At 38.1% G+C, this 20,742-nt stretch overlaps 1 protein-coding gene across 3 annotated transcripts in view; it reads left to right on the forward strand.

Moving 5' to 3' along the window:
* Window positions 1–16,771, forward strand: part of PSIP1 (PC4 and SRSF1 interacting protein 1) — a 32,282-nt gene extending 15,511 nt beyond the window's left edge. For all 3 annotated transcript variants that reach the window (XM_050986509.1, XM_050986508.1, XM_050986510.1), the window contains exons 8-17: window positions 721–820; window positions 2,464–2,539; window positions 3,307–3,532; window positions 4,154–4,272; window positions 6,554–6,609; window positions 7,764–7,834; window positions 11,019–11,120; window positions 11,780–11,999; window positions 13,855–13,966; window positions 16,011–16,771. In XM_050986509.1, coding sequence (XP_050842466.1) covers window positions 721–820; window positions 2,464–2,539; window positions 3,307–3,532; window positions 4,154–4,272; window positions 6,554–6,609; window positions 7,764–7,834; window positions 11,019–11,120; window positions 11,780–11,999; window positions 13,855–13,966; window positions 16,011–16,074 — 1,146 coding nt within the window. In that variant the 3' untranslated portion in view covers window positions 16,075–16,771. The remainder of the gene's footprint in view (window positions 1–720; window positions 821–2,463; window positions 2,540–3,306; window positions 3,533–4,153; window positions 4,273–6,553; window positions 6,610–7,763; window positions 7,835–11,018; window positions 11,121–11,779; window positions 12,000–13,854; window positions 13,967–16,010) is intronic.
* The last annotated feature ends 3,971 nt before the right edge of the window (window positions 16,772–20,742 follow it).

The following is a 20,742-nucleotide window of genomic DNA, read 5'->3' on the forward strand; positions in this document are numbered from 1 at the left end:
TTATTATTTTTTAACTTGTTGTGGAATATGGAGTCCCTGTCTTTCCCAAACAACTCATTACAAATAAGAAAAGATAAGACATAAACTGTTGCTAAACTGCTAATAAAATAGCCTGCATTGAAGCTTTGAAAAATTTCTTTTAACATCTTCATCACAATAGTCTAACATCTGAAATACAAATACCTTTTTCACAAATTGTGTTTTTTGTGGTCTCTATAACCTGGGAGAATACAGAGTTACTTTGAAAAAGACAGTTCCAGCTGCTTGTTCAACATATGCTAGCCGTAATGTTCTTGTGGTCACACAGCCAGATAGAGCAGGGCACCAACCCAACTAAAAACTAGAATTAAAGGTACATCTTAATTTTGTGTTTGAAACCTTACCTTCCAAAGTTACAGCTGACAGCAAGGATGGGGGATGAGTATGAAGTACTTGAGACCTTGGTATCTTTGTCACAGAAAAGTATCATGCTGTATCTATACCCGAGTCATCCTTTATCCTGGACACTAAGCTCTTTACTATTTTCTCCATTTGGGATTGGAGAGGGCAAAATTAGTAATACTTAATTATAACCTGTCACTAAGTTCAGATACTTTTTTGTGTATACAAGCAATCACGTAATAACATATTTCCAGAAGTTTAAATGTTTTTGTCTGAGAAAGGAATTGAGATATTGGTGCCATGTGTTTTTTCACCGGAGAAATTCATTCTTTAAATTAGTCTGAAAAACAAGCTGAAGCTGAGGAAGTGGCAGCAGGGGCAGCAACAACTACTGGGCCAGTGTCTCCAAAAGTAAGCCCCAAAAGAGGAAGACCAGCAGGTAACTTTGGAATAATGATTTAATTTTTTTCACCACAGAAATATTTTAGTAGAACTAGTCAGGGAGTTACCTCCTTCCTTTGGAGTACTACAGAGTATTTTTGAATGCTTAAGGCAGATTTTACTAATACATTGTAGTGAGAAAACATCTCATATTGATGAGTTCAGGATATGAATGGATATAAATTATTAGTGTTAATGTTTAGTCTTCTGAATTAAAGACTGGTTTATAAGTATTACCTTTTAGAATATGTCAGTCTTCTTTGCAGAATACTGTTTAAGTGTAGATTTATGATAGGAGCTCTCTGGCAGGTTTGCTGCATAAAGGTTTGTATTCATTAAAAGTCTATAAAATACTAGAATAGAGTTAGAAGATCCATAAAACACAAAGATGAGACCTGGGGGGACAAGGAGCCTGTAGGTTAAGTTCAGAGCACAAGAAAAATTAAATAAGAGCTGAAGAGACTTTTTCAAAAGATGTTTAAGTATGTGTTGATTTATAGGCAAATAAAAAGAAAATATTGATTTTTTGAATGTTTTGTAAGAATAATTTGTTTATTTTGAGTTAGCAATGATCTATTGTCACTTTAATGGTAAGCTTGCAGGTATTCTTGATTATTAATTAATGCTTTGAAAGACAGTTCTTGCAGCAATTAAGTACATTGTATGAGCACCTAGTCAGGGAAACAAAGAATTTATAGTCCCCTGTATCTGCTGACAATATAAAAACAGTGGAATCACAATTAAATAGACTTTAAGTACTTTTGCCATGAAAGCTGTGAGAAAATAAAGTATCAATTCATCCCCCTGTTATTTCATTACATGCACTAAATATGCATTTTTAATATTTGTGTTTTTTTCTTTACAATTTTTTGATGGTTTTGACTAACTACTGTCAGTAAGAGCAGGAAAGCATCTGTAAGATATACTTTTGCCTCCTATATTAAAAACCTTTTTGGAAAATATATTATGTAGGGTGCTTAAAAGTGCTCTGGACTCACACCAACAAGATTTTAAACATTGAATATTATGTTTCCAGTGAAAACATAGTCACTGCGGTACTGGACAAGCATTTGAGGTACATAAGTGCCAAGAAGGCAGGCTGTTTATCTTACTCCTATCAATATAGTAAATCTGAGGAAGTGTAGAGATTTGATCTGCACTGTAGTGTGGTGGTATAACTTCTTGACGGTGATTTGTTAGCCTGGAAAGTGATGGAAACCCAAGATATGGGTAAAACTAGTGGACAGTGAACTGTAAATGTAGGCATAAGTGACTGCTTTTCATTCTCTAATGTCAGGTTTCTCATTATCTAATTTAATACTCATTTTAGTTATGCAACACGTGAAACAAATGTTTCACATTTGCAACTGCATAGATTGCAAAAAGCACAAGAATTAGTAGCCAGAGCCTGTGGCTAGAAGTTTTTTTTAATTCACCAGTCAGCTAAAAAAACTGCCAACACTTTACCTTACAAAGAGATCTTGATTAAGTTTGGTACTCAATTAACTTGAATTCTGTAGAGTAACAAATCTGGCGTGTATATTTTGATTTAAGCATGGCTTATGTCTGTTGAGTAAGTATCTTGAGACATAGACAAGGAGCAGAAGGTGGACTAACCTGTTATTTCTGTATAACTACTAGCTTCTGAAGTAAAAGTTCCAAAACCAAGAGGGAGACCCAAGTTGGTGAAACCATCATGTCTTTCGGAGGGTGACTTGTAAGTTTTTTCTTAATATAAAGTTTCTTCTTAGTCAACTGTGTTGCTCCTTATGTTAAGACTTGTAAATTATTACTCCTGACTGTTTTTTTTCCCCGCTAGTGTTCAGTATAAGTTACTATTTGTGTAGACATTTTTATAATACAGATATATGATTGTACACTGAGTGAAGAGGAAAGATGTTTATTAAGAAAAAGTACAACGACATACAAAAATAAAATAGTGTTTTCTTTTTGTACATTTTTGTTTCAGAAATCTCTTCTGATGAAACTGCAACACTGTTAGTTACCTTGAATTTTGGTTTTGCTGTCTTCAATTCTTATGTCAAGTCTAGTGCTTCTAGTAACTCAAGGAAAGGTTGAACGTAGGTTTAGTTTTCTCTAAATTGGCAGATACACGATTTTGGAATAGGAATAACTTAAATAAGTATACTTTATAAACCTAGTTTACATTGTATGCACTTTGGGTCCTACAGCCCCATCTGTGTAGGGGCAGCCCACTGAGAATTAACTTCTTGGGTGAGGATCTATGCACTTCTATTAATGTTACCTTCATTAGGTCCTCCATACTGATATTTATTTGCTGGGGGCTCTCCCCCCCCACAGATAGTGGGTTTTAATTTTTAGAGAAAGTATTTTTGAAGAGTCATTAAGTGAATTAACTTCAATTTTACTATTCTGTGGTTAAAAAGACCCAGCTTCCTGAGTTAGAATGTTGTTCTGTGAAGTCACTATAGATATGATGCCTAAATACTGTTTTTGTTTTAGTGTTAATGAGGAGGAGAAGGCAAAGAAAAAAGGAGGAGAAGAAAAACCCAAAAAGCAAGGGAAAAAAGATGAGGAAAGTCAGAAGGAAGAGGAGAAATCAAAGAAGGAGTTTGATAAAAAAGAAGGAAAGAAAGAAGCTGAACCAAAAAGGAAAAATGTTGCAAAAGTGGGTTCTGCATCAGCTTCTGATTCTGAAGATGAAGGAGAAGAACAAGAAGGGGACAAGGTATAATTTTGCTTTCCTGACAAGTTTATTATAGAGGAAAGTAGTATCACTGGAGATCTTTCTTCAAGTTAGTGCTAAATCTTAATAACAGTAGGAGTCTGGCATGGCTGGTGTGCAGATATATAGAAAAAAGGTTTCAGAAGTATATTTTTCTCAAATAATTCTTTCAGGAACTCTGATTATTTTCTAATAAAAGCATTTTTTCTAAGATGTATTTTTAACACAGGATTTAAGTGTCAAGAGGCTTATGGGTTTTTTTTTTTTTGATCTATGTTCCCTGGAAGACAGATTTTGTTTTCCTTGGGTGCATCTGAAGAACGTGTGGCTTGAAATCACATTTTTAAAAGGTACAAAACTGTCTCTAGCCAACAGTTTGTAATGTCTTCATTTTTCTGGTGCTTAGTATTGCCCTTAGCATTTGCCCTCTGATACTTAGTTTTGAAAAGAAAAAAGGGAGAAAGGACTAATGAAATTGTGTTTAGCTTCAGGGAAAGCAGGTGTTTGTCAGGTTGCTCCATGGAGCAGAATTATTTCAAAGATACTTAGTTTCATCTGCTGACAGAAGCAATAATTTAATAATGTTACATTTCTTTTCAATCATAAAATGCCATATGAAAACAGAAGAAAAAAGGGGGAAGAAGCTTTCCAGCAGCTCACAGAAGAAACACTGTAAGAAGCCAACATGAGAGAGAAGTAACAGAAAGAAAGCGTAAGCAAGAGGACCAGACAGAATCGGAATCGTGAGTCTATTTTAACATGTAATGCCTGCAAGTGGTAGGAATATTTTGAACCTAACCGGAGGTGAAACTTCTGAAAAACTTCCAGCCTGTTTTGCTCTGTGTTCTACTCTTATCTCCCCCTGCCCTTTTTGGTTTTCTATCTTAACTTCTTTTTGAGGGAAAGGCGAAAAGCTCCTTGATCCAAAATGTGCCTTTGTGGGATGAATGGAACATAGAAATTAAGTGATGTCAGTCTTTCAGTGATGTAGAATCTCTAGCAGAGGACAGCTGGTGTGTTTTCTTTAGAGCTAAGTTAAGAAAATCCATGTGAAAGGGGTTCGTGTGGAAAACTGTTCAGGACAGTCATATATTTTTCTTTAAAATTTTGGATTAAATTGGTAGGACCTGGTAGGTCCTGTTAATCCATGGTTATAGATTTTTGATGAGGTATGGAATGCATAGGTTATCAGGAAAGCATTTTCTCTGTCTGACGGTGGGAGCATATGCTGTCAAGCAGAAAAAGGAAAAAGTAATTACTCTAATATTGCAAAGCCAGTTGACTGATACCAAGAACAAACTGCATTTAGAAGATTACTCAAATCAAACTTAAGAGTAGAGAGAAGATCCCACCTGGAACTTGGACAGTAGGTACAATAGGAAGAAATCTAGCTCATTCATTATTCTGCAAATGGGTGACGAAGCTGCACCACAGGAGCTTGATGTTCTCATCCCCACCATTGGTGGGAGGGCAGAAGAAAGGGAAAGAACAAGGGAGGGAGGAAAATAAAGGTCCCCTTTACTTGTAACAAATTCACTAATAAAAATGTATTTTGTTTGGGTATTTCTTTTCTCATGCTCCAGCCCTTTTTCCTTTTCTTCCTGTCACTCCTCTGGAGACCTAACATAAATACTCTACCTACTTGTGGCAAACCTAAGCAATTCCAGTTTCGGAGATACTAAATTGCCTTAGCGTCTTTTAATATATCACTATTTAACACATGCTGATTTGATTTTGGGAATAAAACTGTCATATATTGACTTAGTTATAACAACCAAATTCCTGCTTTCAAGTAGCTGTCATATTTTACGCATTGGAGGGTAGATAGAGTTTGTTTCAGTGAGATAAAGGAGAAGTAGTGAATGCATAATGAATTTAATTACAGTTGATGACTAATACCACAAAACTCAATATTGCTAAAAAGTAAAACTAGTATAGACTGATATGCATTTTGATTATTTTGCTCATCAGTGTGGTTTCCATTTTCTGGTAGCTACTTCATTAGTATTTATTTAGTTAACTAAATATATTGTGTACAGAATTGTACACCATTCTGTACATATACAAAGTTTATCTGTACTGTTGAGATTTTGCTGCCAGTTGAAGCAGACAAGTTTTGTGTTCTTTATGAAAGAAACATGGAAGACATGCAGGCCTCCATGTTTTATGTATGCATATTAGTATGACAGAAGAAAACTAGCCACAGGACATTTAGTTATGATATGCTGAAGTATGAAAATTCTAAAAGTAGGCTTTTAAATCCCTCAGAGAAAACTGAGGGATTGTTAAACAGAAGTTCATGATCTTCTCTGCATAAAGAGCTCAAAAGGTTGTTTCAAAGATTTCTGCCTGTCTTCATCCTGTAACTGAAATGGAGACTTTTTTTTGTTGTTTTTCTTGAGGTCAGCTTTATTTTCGGTGATACAACTGGGGAAAGATCAAGGAGGTTTCACTGCACTTGTAATAATTTTTTTCTGTATTACTACTTCCTTCAAGAACTTCTAAATTATTACTGATACACTTATGGCCAATTGTAAGATATGTATACTGTTACAATTCATTATTTGAGAAAATAGTCATATAGGAAGTGATTACGGTTAATTGATCTCTCCATAAATCCCCTGTAGTAATGGTAAATAATTCTCCCCCTTTTGTCATGATAATTAAAATATTTTCTTTCTCCATAAGTTAGTTCTGTATAATGCCATTTTACCAGTCAATATGTTATGTTACTATGTAACAAAACCCAAAACACAGTTTGGAGATTACTTGTTTATTAAAATCCTTTAATTTTCAGCTTCTCAAGAAATATGGCTTTGAGTACTTATCAGCAGTATCTTAGCTAATTGATATTTGTTAAATTGTTCATTCTTGAAAATCAGGGTTTGGTTCTTTGTGATTTTTCTATGCTAATGTTTTAGTAGAGATAATACCTCAAAATATTGCATCTCATCCAAAAGCAGGAGGGCAGCATGTGAAGCAGGCTTTACAACATTGTAAAAAACATTTCAACATTTTTGATAGGCAGAATAAAGAAGAAGGCAAGAAAGCAGAAGTTAAGAAGATTGAGAAGAAGAGAGGTTAGTTCAAAGAAGCTTACCAGTATTTTTGGTCATTTTGTATTTTGAATGGAATTTCTTCCTGGATAAAATAATGTACTGCTGAGGGTGGCTGTGTGGTCTCAGTCTGAGATGTTTGATCCATGATTCTTTCAGGTCTGTGAAACAATGCGTTTTTATTCTTCCATGTTCTTTCTGCAGTGCAGTGCAGTAGAACAGGTCTTTGCTAGTCTAATTTCGCTGTCATTTGTCCTTTTAAACCCCAGTATGTTCTGTTTGTGAACATGAGAAAAAGGCTTTTATTCTTTGATATAAATCACTTCAGTCATTCCCATAATTTTTTCCTTTGTATCTTCTCATAATACAATATTCTGAGGGACCTTGGAACTATTTAGATACTACCTCTCACTAAGTTGGAGATTTAGATTCAGATTACTGTGGTCTTGCCGGCTGACTGACCTTCATAGGGATAAGTAATTTCTTTTTCAGTACTACCATCTTTGAGGGCAAGCCAAACCGTTGTCTCTAATCTGTAATTTGTAGTATAGTACAGATCAGTGGCTTGGACTCCACTCAACACAATGTTGCAGCAAAAGGGCAAATAAAAACTATCCAAACCCATCTAAGATGGGTTTGACTTAAAGAAAACTGTTCGCTTGCATTATTGTTCAGAACATATACCAAATCCAAGCAGGCATTTAGCATGTGAATTACAGAATGCCATGTCCATTCATCTTTCACACTTCTGAAGCATGTGTACTGGGAACATTTTATTTGGATGGATTTGTAACTTGAATCATGACCAGTTTACTGAAAACAAACCATCAATATCCAGGTGTCCTGTATGGAAGGTCTTCCAGCTTTATAACTCTTAAAATTTATTAAAACTTCTTGTTAAGCTGGCCTAAAATTAGAGGGTGACAGCTGTGTTTTGGAATAGAAAATTCTTTTCAGTTGTAACTTCTAGGGAAAAAATTGCATGGGTTGCCAATCCTGTTCAGTTTTAAAAAGCTGTGTGCTTTTTTTCTGATGGTATTTATGTGTACACCTGAATGTAGGATTCCTGTATGTTTTCTTCTGCATTCTGTATGAAGTTCATTCTTGTGGAATTATTTCTGCAAAAGCAAACCCAATGTGATTAACAAATGTTCATGAGTATTATTTTTAATCTTCAGAAACTTCAGTGGATTCTAGGCTTCAAAGGATACATGCAGAAATAAAGAATTCCCTGAAAATTGATAATCTTGTAAGTATATTTTTTTAACTGATTCATGTTTCAAATTCCAGTAAGAAATACTTGGCATGTGTCCTTGTTTTAATTATTACTCTGAAAATGAAAGGCATTTTTTCCATATGAAAGATAACCAGTGCTTAAATGTGGCTGCTGCAGGCAGTGAAAGATAAGTTTCAGTAAATTAAATCTGTTTTGTTTGAAAATGCTACATAATAAATAATTCACCAGAAGCATTCAGATAGAATTACATCAAATAGAACATCTGGTGCCAGATCAGCTTGCTGAGCTATGTGGAAACACCAGGACATTGGATGCAGTAGCAGGATGCAAGCAATTAGGGCTCCACTCCACTGACTCCACTCACTGTCAAAGGAAATCTGCTGCTTGTCAGGGGTTTGGGTTTGGAATGTTACTGGCAGATGTTTGAGGCTTTCTGGCCTTATGACTATTTGTTTGCTGCTGCAAATTTTCAGTTTGGGCACCAGTGATACATACAGTCAGGATACTTGGAAAGTATCAAGCATGACTGTGTGACTTTCAGGGTAATGGTAAAGGTATGGGGACCCAGGTGGTGATCCCTTTATTGAGGAAGGGTCTCACAACCAAGTGGATAGGTGTGTTAGGAGGTGGCAGGATCCACCCAGAACTAGTGCTGCCAATGGACTGGCCAGCCTGGTTAAAGAGCACCAAACTAGGGAGCAGAGGAGGAAAGGATAGCAGAAGACGAAATGGTGGAGGAGGATGGCAATCAGATGTAAACAGATGTCAGCAGGGTGATGTAGACTGACTTTGTAATCAACAGCATTTCTTTGAAGAACAGGACTGAAGTGGCATGACCTCATGCATCAGCACATTGAATGAGGAAAGGCTGGCAGCCCAGTATAATGAGGAAAACTCATAACCTTTCTGGAATGTCAGCACAACTGTGTTTCTCTTAGGGATGGCTGTACACTAATACATACAGTGTGAGGAGCAAGTGTGGGGAACTGGATATCTCTGCAGCTGCAGGGCTGTGGTTTCATTGGTATGTGAGATTCAGGTAGAAGTGATGTGAGCCTTGCCATATATGTTTACAGGCTCTTTAGGAAAGATGGGTGCTTGGAAGACAAGATGAAGGATAACTTTATGTGAGAGATCAGTTGAAATGTGTGGAGCTTTGCACTGGCTTATAAGCCAGCTGGAGCTTATGGGTCAGGATTAACGGGCAAACCAAAATGAGTGTCATCCCGAGAATGTCTTCTGCAGATCACCTGATCAAGGAGAAGTAGAGAATTAAGTCGTCGTAAGACAATGGGGAGACACCCTTAATTCTAACTGGAAGCTTAAAGCGTTCTGGTATTTCCTGAAGGGACATGCAGATAACACAGCAATGCAAGAAGGTTCTGGAGTTCGGTAATTGCCCAGCACAGGTGATGAAGAAGTTGATAAGGCAAGGCCTGATCCTCCAGACAGCAAAGATCTGGTCAGGCATGTGAAGGTTGGGGGCAACCTTGGCTGTGACTGTGATAGTGAAGTTCAGGGAGAAGGGAGCAGGTTGAAAAGGATCACAGCCCTGGACTCAGGAGAGCAAACTTTAACCTCTACAGGGATCTGCTTGGAAGAATCTCTTGAGAGACCATGCTAGAGGGAAGACAGGACAAGGAGATCTGGCTCACTTTTAGGGATTACCTCCTTCTCAAGGTTGATTAAGTCTAGAAAAATGTGGGCCTGCTGCTGAATGGGATACGGAGATAGGCACTCTAGTGAAATAGGAGGTAACAAGTAGTGAAAAAGGTTAAGGTAATCAGTGTCTTCTTGACTTCAGTTTGCTTGTACAATTCTGTTCAGGAATCCTAGGTCCCTGAGACCATGGGACGATTAAAACAAAACCTTGATGCTCAGAGGCCAAAGATCAAATTGGAGAACATTTAGACAGGGACCCAATACAGAATAAGCAAAAGAGTGCCGGAGGAGCTGGATGTTGTCGTTGTCCATCCACTCCATTTTGTTTTTGAAAAGTCATGGTGATGAGGGGCAGGTTCCTGAGGGTGAAGACAGCAAATGTCTCACTCATCTTGCAGAAGGAGGATCTAGGTTACTATAAGCCAGTCAATCTCACACTGATCCCTTGAAATGTGACGGGAAAAATCCTCCTGGAAATAGTTTGCAGTGATATGAAGTACAGTAAGAGCTCTGAGAGTTGTCAGCATAGTGAGGATGAAATTATGCTTGACTAAAATGATGTCCTTTTCTGAGATAACCGGCTTGGTGGATGAAAGAGTGGATATTGTTTCTGTTAAGATTAAAAAGGCTTTGGACACTGTCTCTCAGGACAGCTTCAAAGATAAACTTAAGAGGTCTGAACTAAAAAGAGTGTGTTGATTGTGCTTTACTTGGCACTGATGAGACATTGCACTGTATTCTAGGCTCCCTAGAGCAATAGAGACATGGTCCTACTATAGGGTGTCAGGTGAAGGGCCACAAAGATGGATTAGTGGTTTGAAGTGTTGAAAAAGAGGAGGCCAAGAGAGCTAGGAGTTCAATCTGTAGAAAATACAAAGATAAGAAAATAAGTGTGAGTTAAGAAGTATGGCATGAGCAGCAGCAAGCTGTTCCAGCTAGGGAAACACAGAGTTGTTCTGGGTGTTCGAACTAAGGTGGTGGGGGACTGCCTTGTGCTAGACTTAATCAGTTCCAGCCTGCTCCAGTGGAGGATCCACTGAACCCTCAGACTAGATGGTGGTGCATCTGTGAAAACTTACTTAAAAAGAGGGCAAAGCATACTGGGTGGCAGAGAGTGTACAAGGACAGTTCTTTTTATAACTGCAGTGCTTTCCTGCCTTCTCAGTGGTTAATCACTTGTGAAAAATTGAGGGTGGTGAAGCCTGACTATGGTGAACAACTTTGAGCATAGAAGTTCTAAGATTATGAAAGCAGCACAAAGCTTGCTTTTTATGTATGTTGAAAGCTTAAAATTCTTGTTAAATATTACAACTTAATTAACTATAATCTGCCTTTTATGGGAGTAGCTAAGACACAACTGGTGTTAAATTTTTGTGGGCAAATTTGACTATATAAATTGTTCTAAAATAAGGTACATAGTCAAATTAAGGGAGAATTATGAGAAGATGTCATTGAGTTCAGAAGTCAGATTAGTATGGCTAATTAAAGATTACTAATATGTGAGTCTTCAGACTAATTTTTTGTTTATGTACAGGATGTGAACAGGTGTATTGAGGCTCTTGATGAGCTTGCATCCCTTCAAGTCACAATGCAACAAGCTCAGAAACATACAGAGATGATCTTAACTCTCAAGAAGGTGAGATTTTCAATGCTAGTTAATGTAGAGTATATGTTTTCTTAAATTGATACCAGCATTATTTACTATTGGAGTACTCTGTCCAGTCTGGATCCCTACAGAGCAAGAATGATGCAGACAGACTGGAAACAGCCCAGAGGAGGGCCATCAAGAACATCAAAGGGCTGGAGAACCTGTCCTGTAACCAAAGACTAAAGGACTTAGTTCCTTCCTTCCTGGAAAAGTAATCACGTTATTCCAGTAGTTTAAAGGACTGCTGCAAAGAGAGGGTCAAGGCTTTTGTCTTTACCAGATGTAGGGAAGTGGGTACAAGTTGGGAAAAGGTTTTATTTTGATGCTAAAACCTTTTTTTTTACAGTAAGAATAATTGTTTTACTGTAACAACCTCCTCCTCAAACCTCTAGTGATGGTGGAGTTCCATCACTAGAGGTTTTCAAATTGTGATGGGATCAAGGGTGCTTGATAATGTGGTCCCTTTCCCATGAAGGGTAGGACCAGGAGATCTTTTGAGGGCCCTCTCAACCTGGCAGTTCTGTGACACTTCAAGTGCAAAAGCCTATGATATCATTGTAGGTTAAATGAATTTAAGCTAGCATGTAATGAAATTACACAGATATTTAAGGACCTAAGTGGAGCCTGTTTTATTACTTTGATTTCAGATACGGAAATTTAAAATTAGCCAAGTTATCATGGAGAAATCTACAATGCTATATAACAAGTTCAAGACCATGTTTCTGGTTGGGGAAGGAGATTCTGTTCTTTCCCAAGTACTGAATAAATCACTTGCTGAGCAAAAGCAGCATGAAGAAGCTAATAAAACCAAAGAACAGGGAAAGAAAGGAGCAAACAAAAAAACTGAAAAGGAAAAAGATCAATCAGGTAAGTCACTGTGGCTTTACTTTCTTGTCACATAAAAGACTTAGTCTCCATTAATTTCTGAGCCAGCTTCAAAATAGTCTTGATGCAGGAATTTCACCAGTCTATGAAAACCTTTTCATATCTGAAGTTGTCAAGGACAGTACTGCTACAAATAATTTTCAAATTCAATGTAACATTTACCATGGCCATTTTATCTCAATTGGCTAAAGGAAATGGCATTTACAAAAATTAGGTCTTGAAAATTTTTCTTCTGTAAATTACCTAACTTGATAATGTTACAGAATTAAAAAAAAATATTACATGTGACGTAGAATGGCGTACTACCATTATTGCACTTTAACCCAAGCCAGCAGCCAAGCCCCTCAGAGCCACTTGCTCACTCCTCCACCAGTAGGATCAGGGAGAGAATCAGAATCGTAAAAGGTAGAAAACTTATGGGTGGAGATAAACAGTTTAATGGGGAAAGCAAAAGCTGCCCACATGAAAGCAAACCAAGAAATTGATTCAGTGCTTCCCATAGGCAGGCAGGTGTTCAGCCATCCCCAGGAGAGCAGGGCCCCCACACATAACAGGAAAACAAATGTCATCACTCAAATATATTCCCTCTTCCTTCCCCCCTACTTCACATACTGAGCGTGATGCCATATGGTCTGGAATGTTCCTTTGGTCAGTTTGGGTCACCTGTCTCAGCTGTGTCACCTCCCATGTACCCCCAACTTCTTCCCCAATGTGGGAACATAAAAAGGCCTTGGCTGTGTGTAAGCAGAACACAGTGAAATACCATGTTGTTGCCCAGTCACATGGAGAATGGGAAGTTCTATCAGAGTAGAGGGATATTTTATGGAAGTAGTTTTTTCTTTATTTGCTGTAAAAAGAAAATCTGATCTTTACATGCATTCTTTTGCCCTTTTAAAAACTGAACAGCTGAACCCTGACTATTGTCACAATGATAGTCAATACAGAATGATGCTGTAATTGGTGGTACTTAATGTACAGCATCAGATCATCTGCTTTGTAATAAGGGCATATAGCATTCACTCATTCACTGTTTTATTGAATCCTGTGACCTTTGAGTTCAGAACTGATTCTGAGCAAGTGTAAACAGATAAACTGTAAAAATTCAGATTAATAAAATGTTATCTTTTTTTCTCACTGTAGCTCAGCAGTTTAATAGAGGCATTCTTTTATAAATGTGCAACTTCAAGTAAAATGGACCATCACTTCAGAGGGTGATGTTCCTCAACTCACTCAAAACTGAATGGCTCGTAATACCACAGCAAAACATGTAGTCATCCAGAAATTCTAAAAGATGTTAAATATTTCTGCATTGACTTCTCTAAATACTCCTCCCAGCTAGTGCTGCTTTCCTGCTTGAAAAATCCATGCTATCATTAAACACTTATATAACTTGTATTTTGATTATACATAATTTGTTGGAGTCAAGAGTAAATGAGATGTGAAGGAACTAATAACTTCACCAGTTAAAGTAACAAGAATCCCCAAAATTAACTGACCTGGTTAGAGTAGTAAAAATGAAGTATATTCTCTCACTGCTCAGAATACAAACAAGCATTAGGCCTATGATCTATAGCCAAGCAAGCACAGGAAGAACTTGAAATTGCATTAAAAATACAAACTGCTCAATTCCCATGGGATGAGGCACATTGCATGGGATGTTCAGAAGTTGAAGCTGTATCAGTTACTGTCTTTTGTATTGTTTCAGCTGCTTGGGTATTAAGGTGAGGGGGAAATATTTGTAATGTTTTGTTTGATTAAGGTTAAGAAATTATTGGGGGCTATTATAATACAGTTTTATTCCCTGCAAGTACCACTTTTCTGCTCTTTCATTTTAAAGGTTCAAAGATTCTGAATGGAGGGTCTGAACCCCAGGACACCAACCAGTCACAACACAATGGAGAAAGTGCTGAAGAAAGGAAAGATAGGCATGAAGTTGGCAGTAAGAAAAAGTGAGTTAATAACCTTATTGAGCTGGGGATCTGTTCTGCTCTAGCTTAATACTGTAAAAGAGATTGAAGTTACTTAACCATGTTGAGGTACTGTTTTCTTCACAGAGTTTACTTTCAACTTTAGAGAGTAAGAGTGTGCAAACCTTCTGTTTTAAGTTTTGAATGAATGTTTTAAATGTTCTTTCACTTGCTGCTGTGGTGGAGACTTAAAAAACATTACAGAACGTACTGCTATTGGAGAGAATCAGCATGTGGTGGACTGGGCAAAGTAAAAGCTTTTTCCTGTGTTTTAGTCTATTAAGTTGGAAGCAAAGGAAGTCTGAACCAAGTCTTATAGAAACTAATGAGATTTATTAATTTTTTTGTGAATTCATATATTGTCATCAATAGACAGCCGCTTTAAATAATTTTCTACAGTTTGGCTATAAAGATCACTCAAATGCAGGTAAACTGCAGGCTAGGACTTAAAGCTGTGAAATTCCAGAAGTCTGAATGCTTTATGGAGGTGGGTGCACTTACCATTTTAAACATGAAGCTGTAAGAATGCTTCAATTTGTCTGGCATTAAGTATTTAAACCTTGGTTTCAGTGAAAAATATGTCTTGTAAACATAAACAACAAGCAATGAATCTCTTACAGAAAGAGAAACACTTAACAGAATTTATTAACGAATTTGAAGTACACTTTGCTTTCTCCAGGCACTCTGCACCTTGCACTCAGAGATTCTTTTTGTTCAGCAGTATGTATCGGAGCAAGCTCCTTTCATCACTATCTTCATGCACATCAAGAGAAACTGCAGCTGCCTGGCATTCTTTTGGCTGTCTGCCAAGTTAAAATTATACAAAAGAATAGAATATTGACTGTTATTTACAGTAAGGTAAACTTAAACACAACAAAGCAGCACAAAAAAACCCACTTAAGATGAAAATTTATCTGGTATTTACTGTGAGGTAGCCTCAGAAGTACTGAAGTGGATTTGGTAGTTTTCAACCAGTTATGCTGAATACTCGCTTGGTCTGAACAAGCAGCATACTACATGAACATAGTGGAGTTACAAGTTTAGGTTCTCATACAGGTTATATTCTAGGCCCCTGTTTAAACAAATTTAATAAACATTTCTATTAAGTGTGTGTGTGGTGTTCGCTGTGGATTTAAACCCACACTCCAATGATCTTTGACTTTGATAAAGAAACCCACTTTCCAAAAAAATATTGTAAGGCTACTTGGACACAGGATCTGTCAACTTATTGGTAGCTAACAGCAACAAACCAGATTTTTAATAAATTCCTTGCAAATACAGTGCATCTTGAGAAATGCATCCATATGTTTGAATTCAAGCTCCATACTCCCCAGCATACAAACTTCCTTTCATTATTTTTTCTACATTTTTATATTCAATATTTGGTTTCTTATAAGTGATAAACAAGTAAACAAAATTAATACTGTCCAGAACACCTATGTGGCTCGCTTTAAGCAAAGAGCTGGTAAACCTCTTAAATCACAGGACTGTATTTGGTTCTGAACATTTCTCCCTCTGCTAGAGGGAAGACATGTCAATACCTTTCTGAAAATTTAATTCAGAAATTTTGAAAAAAGTTTTGTAACTTAAAATTTCTGATCTGATTGGCACTTAAGAACATTTTTCAGAGTGTTTTTTGTAAAAATACATACTGCCCCACGAGGTTACCTCAGTGTTCGAGGATACAGTGGGTTTCAGTGGCAGGAGGTAAGGCATGTTAAGCTAGAGCACTTTTCCACCTAAACTGACATACAGTACAGACACAAATGGAGCTCTGAATGAGTGCCCTTCACAGCCCATCACATACATCAATAGTGATGCCACTCACTGCCAGCTTAGCTTCAGATTTGAGGGCATTTTTGGGGTAACATAACAGCTGGCATCACTTACAACCTCAGTTCTCCAGACTGCATGTACTGCTGAGTGTTCATCAGCATCGCTTGCTCTAGACTGTGCAATCACCTGGAATAAGTCTTGCTTGCTGCCTTTGTATGTGATCAATAACATTACTTTATTTTGTTTCTAGGACATGTGGTGAAGAGAGAGAGCTTGAAAAGCCAGCAGATGATTCTGCCTTTGAAAACAAATGACATCGCTGAAGTTTTGTTGTTCGGTTTTTTAATTACAAATTTAAGAGGATTGTTAAGTTTTGCATTTGAAATCTATAGACTGCTGAAATTCTAAATAATTTTATAAGCATAGTATTTTGAAGTTAAATTTTGTGGAATAAAAGTCCCTTTAATCTTGGTTTTAAAGTATTTAAACACTTTTACCAATAGTTATATCCAGTATTAACAGGTAACACATTTCAAAAGATGAAAATCCCACTTAGAAAATGCATACATGTTACAGGACTTAGAGTTGTAGTATATTTTTAACTTACTACTGTGTGTTTGTCTAGTTAATAGCAAGAAAAAGTGTAAATACTTCTAACTCTCCAGTTGCTTCATTTGTATAAAACTTCTCTTCCTATGATACTTACCTCTGTGCAGTTTTTCAACTCTTGTTGGGGATGTCTTTTCACTGTGTTTTGTAGGAGTTGAAAGCGGCATTTTTATAGCTGTTACAATGTTAATGTATACTTCATTGTTTGTTTTTTTTAATAAGTTTAGTTCTGTTCTTGCAAAATTAATTGTGCCAATTTACTGCAATGTGACTTTTATGGTTTGCTTTTGTTATAGTAAGTATACTGAAAAGTGTGGTGTTCTCACAACAGAACCTGTTGATGCAGAATGGTTGGAAAATACTGTCTTGAACGATTTATGGAATTAAAGAATTTTAAACTGATTAAGACATCCTTGTATAGAAAGAACCATTCATAGGAAAAACATGAGTCTGGTTTTAGTATTATTTTGATTTTACTGCTTTGGCATTGACTTGGGGACCTCTAACTAGAATTTCAACAGAAACACTGGTAAAATGTTTTAACTCTTGGAGGTATGAAAGGGAATAGAACAGGTACAAACCTCTCTGAAGCGTGTTTCTTGAAAAACAGACTTTGCCCAATACTGTAACAACTTTTTTGTAGTATGACAGAGGACAGCCAGGTTAGAAATTTAGAGTTTGAAAATCCTGAGAATACACACAGAACATGCTGAGTTGAAGGGGACCCACAACGATCTTCCAAGTCCCAACTCCTGGCCTTGCACAGGACACCCCAAGAGTTACACCACGTGGCTGAGAGCACTGCCCAAAAACTTCTTGAATTCTGCTAAGCTGGTGCTGTGACCACTTCCATGGGGAGCCGTTCCAGTGCCCAGCCACCCTCTGGGTGAACAACCTTTTCTGAATTTGCAACCTAAACTGCCCCCAAGACAGCCTCAAGCCATTCCTTCTGGTCCTGTCATTGATCACAGAGAAGAGATCTGTACCTGCCCCCTTCCTCTTCCCCTTGTGAAAAAGTTGTAGACTGTGATGAGGTCTTGCTCCAGGCTGAACAGACCAAGTGACTTCAGTCACTTCTCAAGGCTCTTCACCATCCTCACTGCTATCCTTTGGACACTCTCTAACAGTTTCATCTTTTATATTGTGGCACCCAAACCAGCCCCCAGCACTCGAGTTGAGGCTGTCCCAGAGCAGAGCAGGACAATCCCCTCCCTTGCCCAGCTGTGATGCTGTGCCTGATGCCCCCCAGGACAGGGTTGGCCCTCCTGGCTGCCAGGGCACTGCTGACCCATGTTCAATTTGCCATCAGCCAAGACCCCCAGGTCCCTTTCCATGGCTTAGAGCAGTTCATTCCCAGTCTGTCCATACATCAAGGGTTGCCCCATCTGCGGTGCATCTCAGAATCTGGCACTTTCCCTTGTTGAACTTCATATGGTTGGTGATTGCTCGGCCTTCCCATTTTATGAAGGTCTCTCTCCAGGGCCTCCCTGCCCTTGAGGGAGTCAATAGCTTTCCTCAGTTTAATACCATTGGCAGACTTATTCAGTATCCCTTCAAGTCCTGCATCCAGGTTGTTAATAAAGAGGATGAAGAGCACAGAGCCAAGGGTGGAGCCCTTTGGAACCCCAACAGTGACAGGTCACCAGTCTGCTGTCACCCCATTCACTGACGTCCCCTGTGCCCAACCCATGAGCCAGCTGCTCACCCATTTCATGAGGCTTTTATTGTGTTGTGCACAGGGCACGTTTTTCCAGGAAGATACTGTGAAAGTATTGAAAGCTTTACTGAAATCCTAAAAGATTACATGTTCTGGCTCCCCTTGATTGCCTAGGTGCGTTACTTTGTCATAAAAGGAAATTGGGTTTCACAAGCAAGACTTTCCTGTCATGAAGCTGTGCTGGTTCTGACTGAAACCTGCATTGTCCTTCAGGTGTTTTCAGGAACTCACAGAATAATCTCCTCCATAATTTTACCAGAACTCACAGAATAATCTCTGCCATAATTTTACCATCATTTACTGAAATGAGACTGACAGGTCTGTAGTTTTCAGAGTCATCCTTCTTGATGTCCTTGAAAACTGGAGCAATGTTAGCCAGATTTCAGTTGACTGGGACCTCTCAAAATTCCCAAAATCATTCAAAATTCATTGAGAGACCTTGCAGAGACATCAGACAGCTCTTTTGAGTACTCTTGGATGAATCCCATCAAGCCCCAAACACTTAAAAGGGATCCAGCAGATCTTGCACAAGTTCAGGGTCCATTAGGTGCTGATCATTCTCACAGTTCTGATCCTCCAGCTCAGGACACTGGGACCCCCATGCCCCATAACCCATGTTGAGGAGAGACAAAGAAAGCAGTAACATCTCTGACTTGTCTGTGTTGGTGAGGTGACAATCCTCATCCTGTAGGTGAGGACCAATGTTGTTTCTGCACTGTCTTTCGCTATTGATATATTTAAAAACCCACCCTCTTTTTAATGTGCCCACAGTTCTGGAAAGCTTCAACCTCAGTTGAGCTTTGACCATATGAATGTTCTTCCTAGAGCTGGGAGCACCATCTCTGTATTCCTTGCGTGCATGCCCCCTGTCCTTGCTTCACCAAGCACACACAAGACACTTCTTGGTCTGCCTAGACTCAAAAAGAGTATCTCTACTTGGCTAACCTTGCCTGCTTTGCCAGGTTGGCTTCTGACATTTTGAGGTTGCTTGCTCCTGCATTTCAAATCTTGAACACCTGAAGTTTAACCTGCAAGTTCAATCACCATGGCAGCTCCAATCATTGTGGTCATCTGCCTGAGACAGTATGAAGCTGTCTCAGGCAGATGACCACAATGATTGGCCTCCACAGACTGTGACCTCTGGCAATCTCTAGCACTTTACAACAGACTAATGTTGAGGGGAATGACTGACATGGCTGTACAGATTGACTATCAGATAAGCAGCATTCTCAGTTAGCTTACAAATAGAGGTTAGTCACTATATGCTGGATTTTGCGGATTTCCACATTCCAACTAGTCTTAGGATGTACTTTATTCAAACCTCGAGAAACTCAACCAACTTCCACTTTTACCCTTGAAAGTATTTCTGTAAAGATGTTACTGGAAATCCTCACATAAAGCATTTCCTATTTTTTACCATCCCTTTTTATCAAACCTTATACAAGAAAAAAAAGTTACTATATATTTGACAAGGATGCTGAATTGCCAAATCCACCTCATTTCCACACAAGTATTGATATGCTAACTCATCTGTCACTACTGTTTCAGAGATAACTGAGCACTTCTCACTGCTTCAGAGTTAATTGGGATTGGATGCAGAGATGAAGGTCCTGATTGTGTGATGCAATGACTCCGTTCAAACAGACAGAGTGCTTGGGCTTTTGCTGCCTAAATTTACAGCCCATTTACAAACCAGAAATAACCTAAATTCACAACGTCTGACATAACTGTAGAATGGTTCATCTCACCTTCAAATATGCCTGAACGGCCCTAAACTGTGTCTTGAAAGATACAAGCATAAGAGCTGAGACTAACTGGGCAGTCACTTAGTCTCCCAAGGAATAAGGCTGATTCTTTCTTAAGAAAGAAAACACAGCTAAAAAATTTAAAGCAGGGTTTACTTCAACAGCAGCATCCCTGCTTCAAAAGTGGAGTTTACTACAGCTTAAAATATTGTGCAGCCCTGTAGAGTTGTTCATCATTCAAGTACATAGGAGACTCTTGTGGTAACATTACAAGTGCCTGGATAGCACTGGGAAATGCTATAGCACTGTTTATGTTAATTATGTTTTGCTTTGGAACATCATATTAACATAAAATCAGAGGGACCTCCCCTCATCCTCAATATAAGAAACAGTGTTCTGTATCACCTTGTCAGCAAGGCATAAACTTTCATTAGGGAGAGAATCTGCAAGACAGTTAGGAAGTTTGAAATAACTTGTAAAGGATCATACTGTCTAATCACTGAGTGTTTAATAGAAAAAAATAAAATCCAAAAGCCAATGACAGATTCAGGTTAATGTTTTTGAGATTCAACTAGCAACACACAGACAAGAGATTATTAAAAAGAATTTTTTTTCTCATTTTTGTCATGAAGTAATAAACCTGCTTGGACGAAAGCAGGTTTATTACCAAAACACAGCATTTAATAAGTTGCTAAAACAAATATCCAGCTGGTGTCATAGAGATTTAGCTACAAATAGGCATTTTTGCAATGCTGGATTTCACTCAGAAGACTCATTCAGACTTATCAAATCTAGACCAGACTGAATTGTCCTGTGACAACTTCTGGGATCTTTAGAACCGATGACTTAATGTAACCTTTTTGTTCCACTTGTTATTCAAGATGCATCACTGAATATGAAAGAGGACCACG

Source organism: Serinus canaria, chromosome Z, assembly GCF_022539315.1.
Source record: "Serinus canaria isolate serCan28SL12 chromosome Z, serCan2020, whole genome shotgun sequence".
NCBI classification, from domain to species: Eukaryota; Metazoa; Chordata; class Aves; order Passeriformes; family Fringillidae; genus Serinus; species Serinus canaria.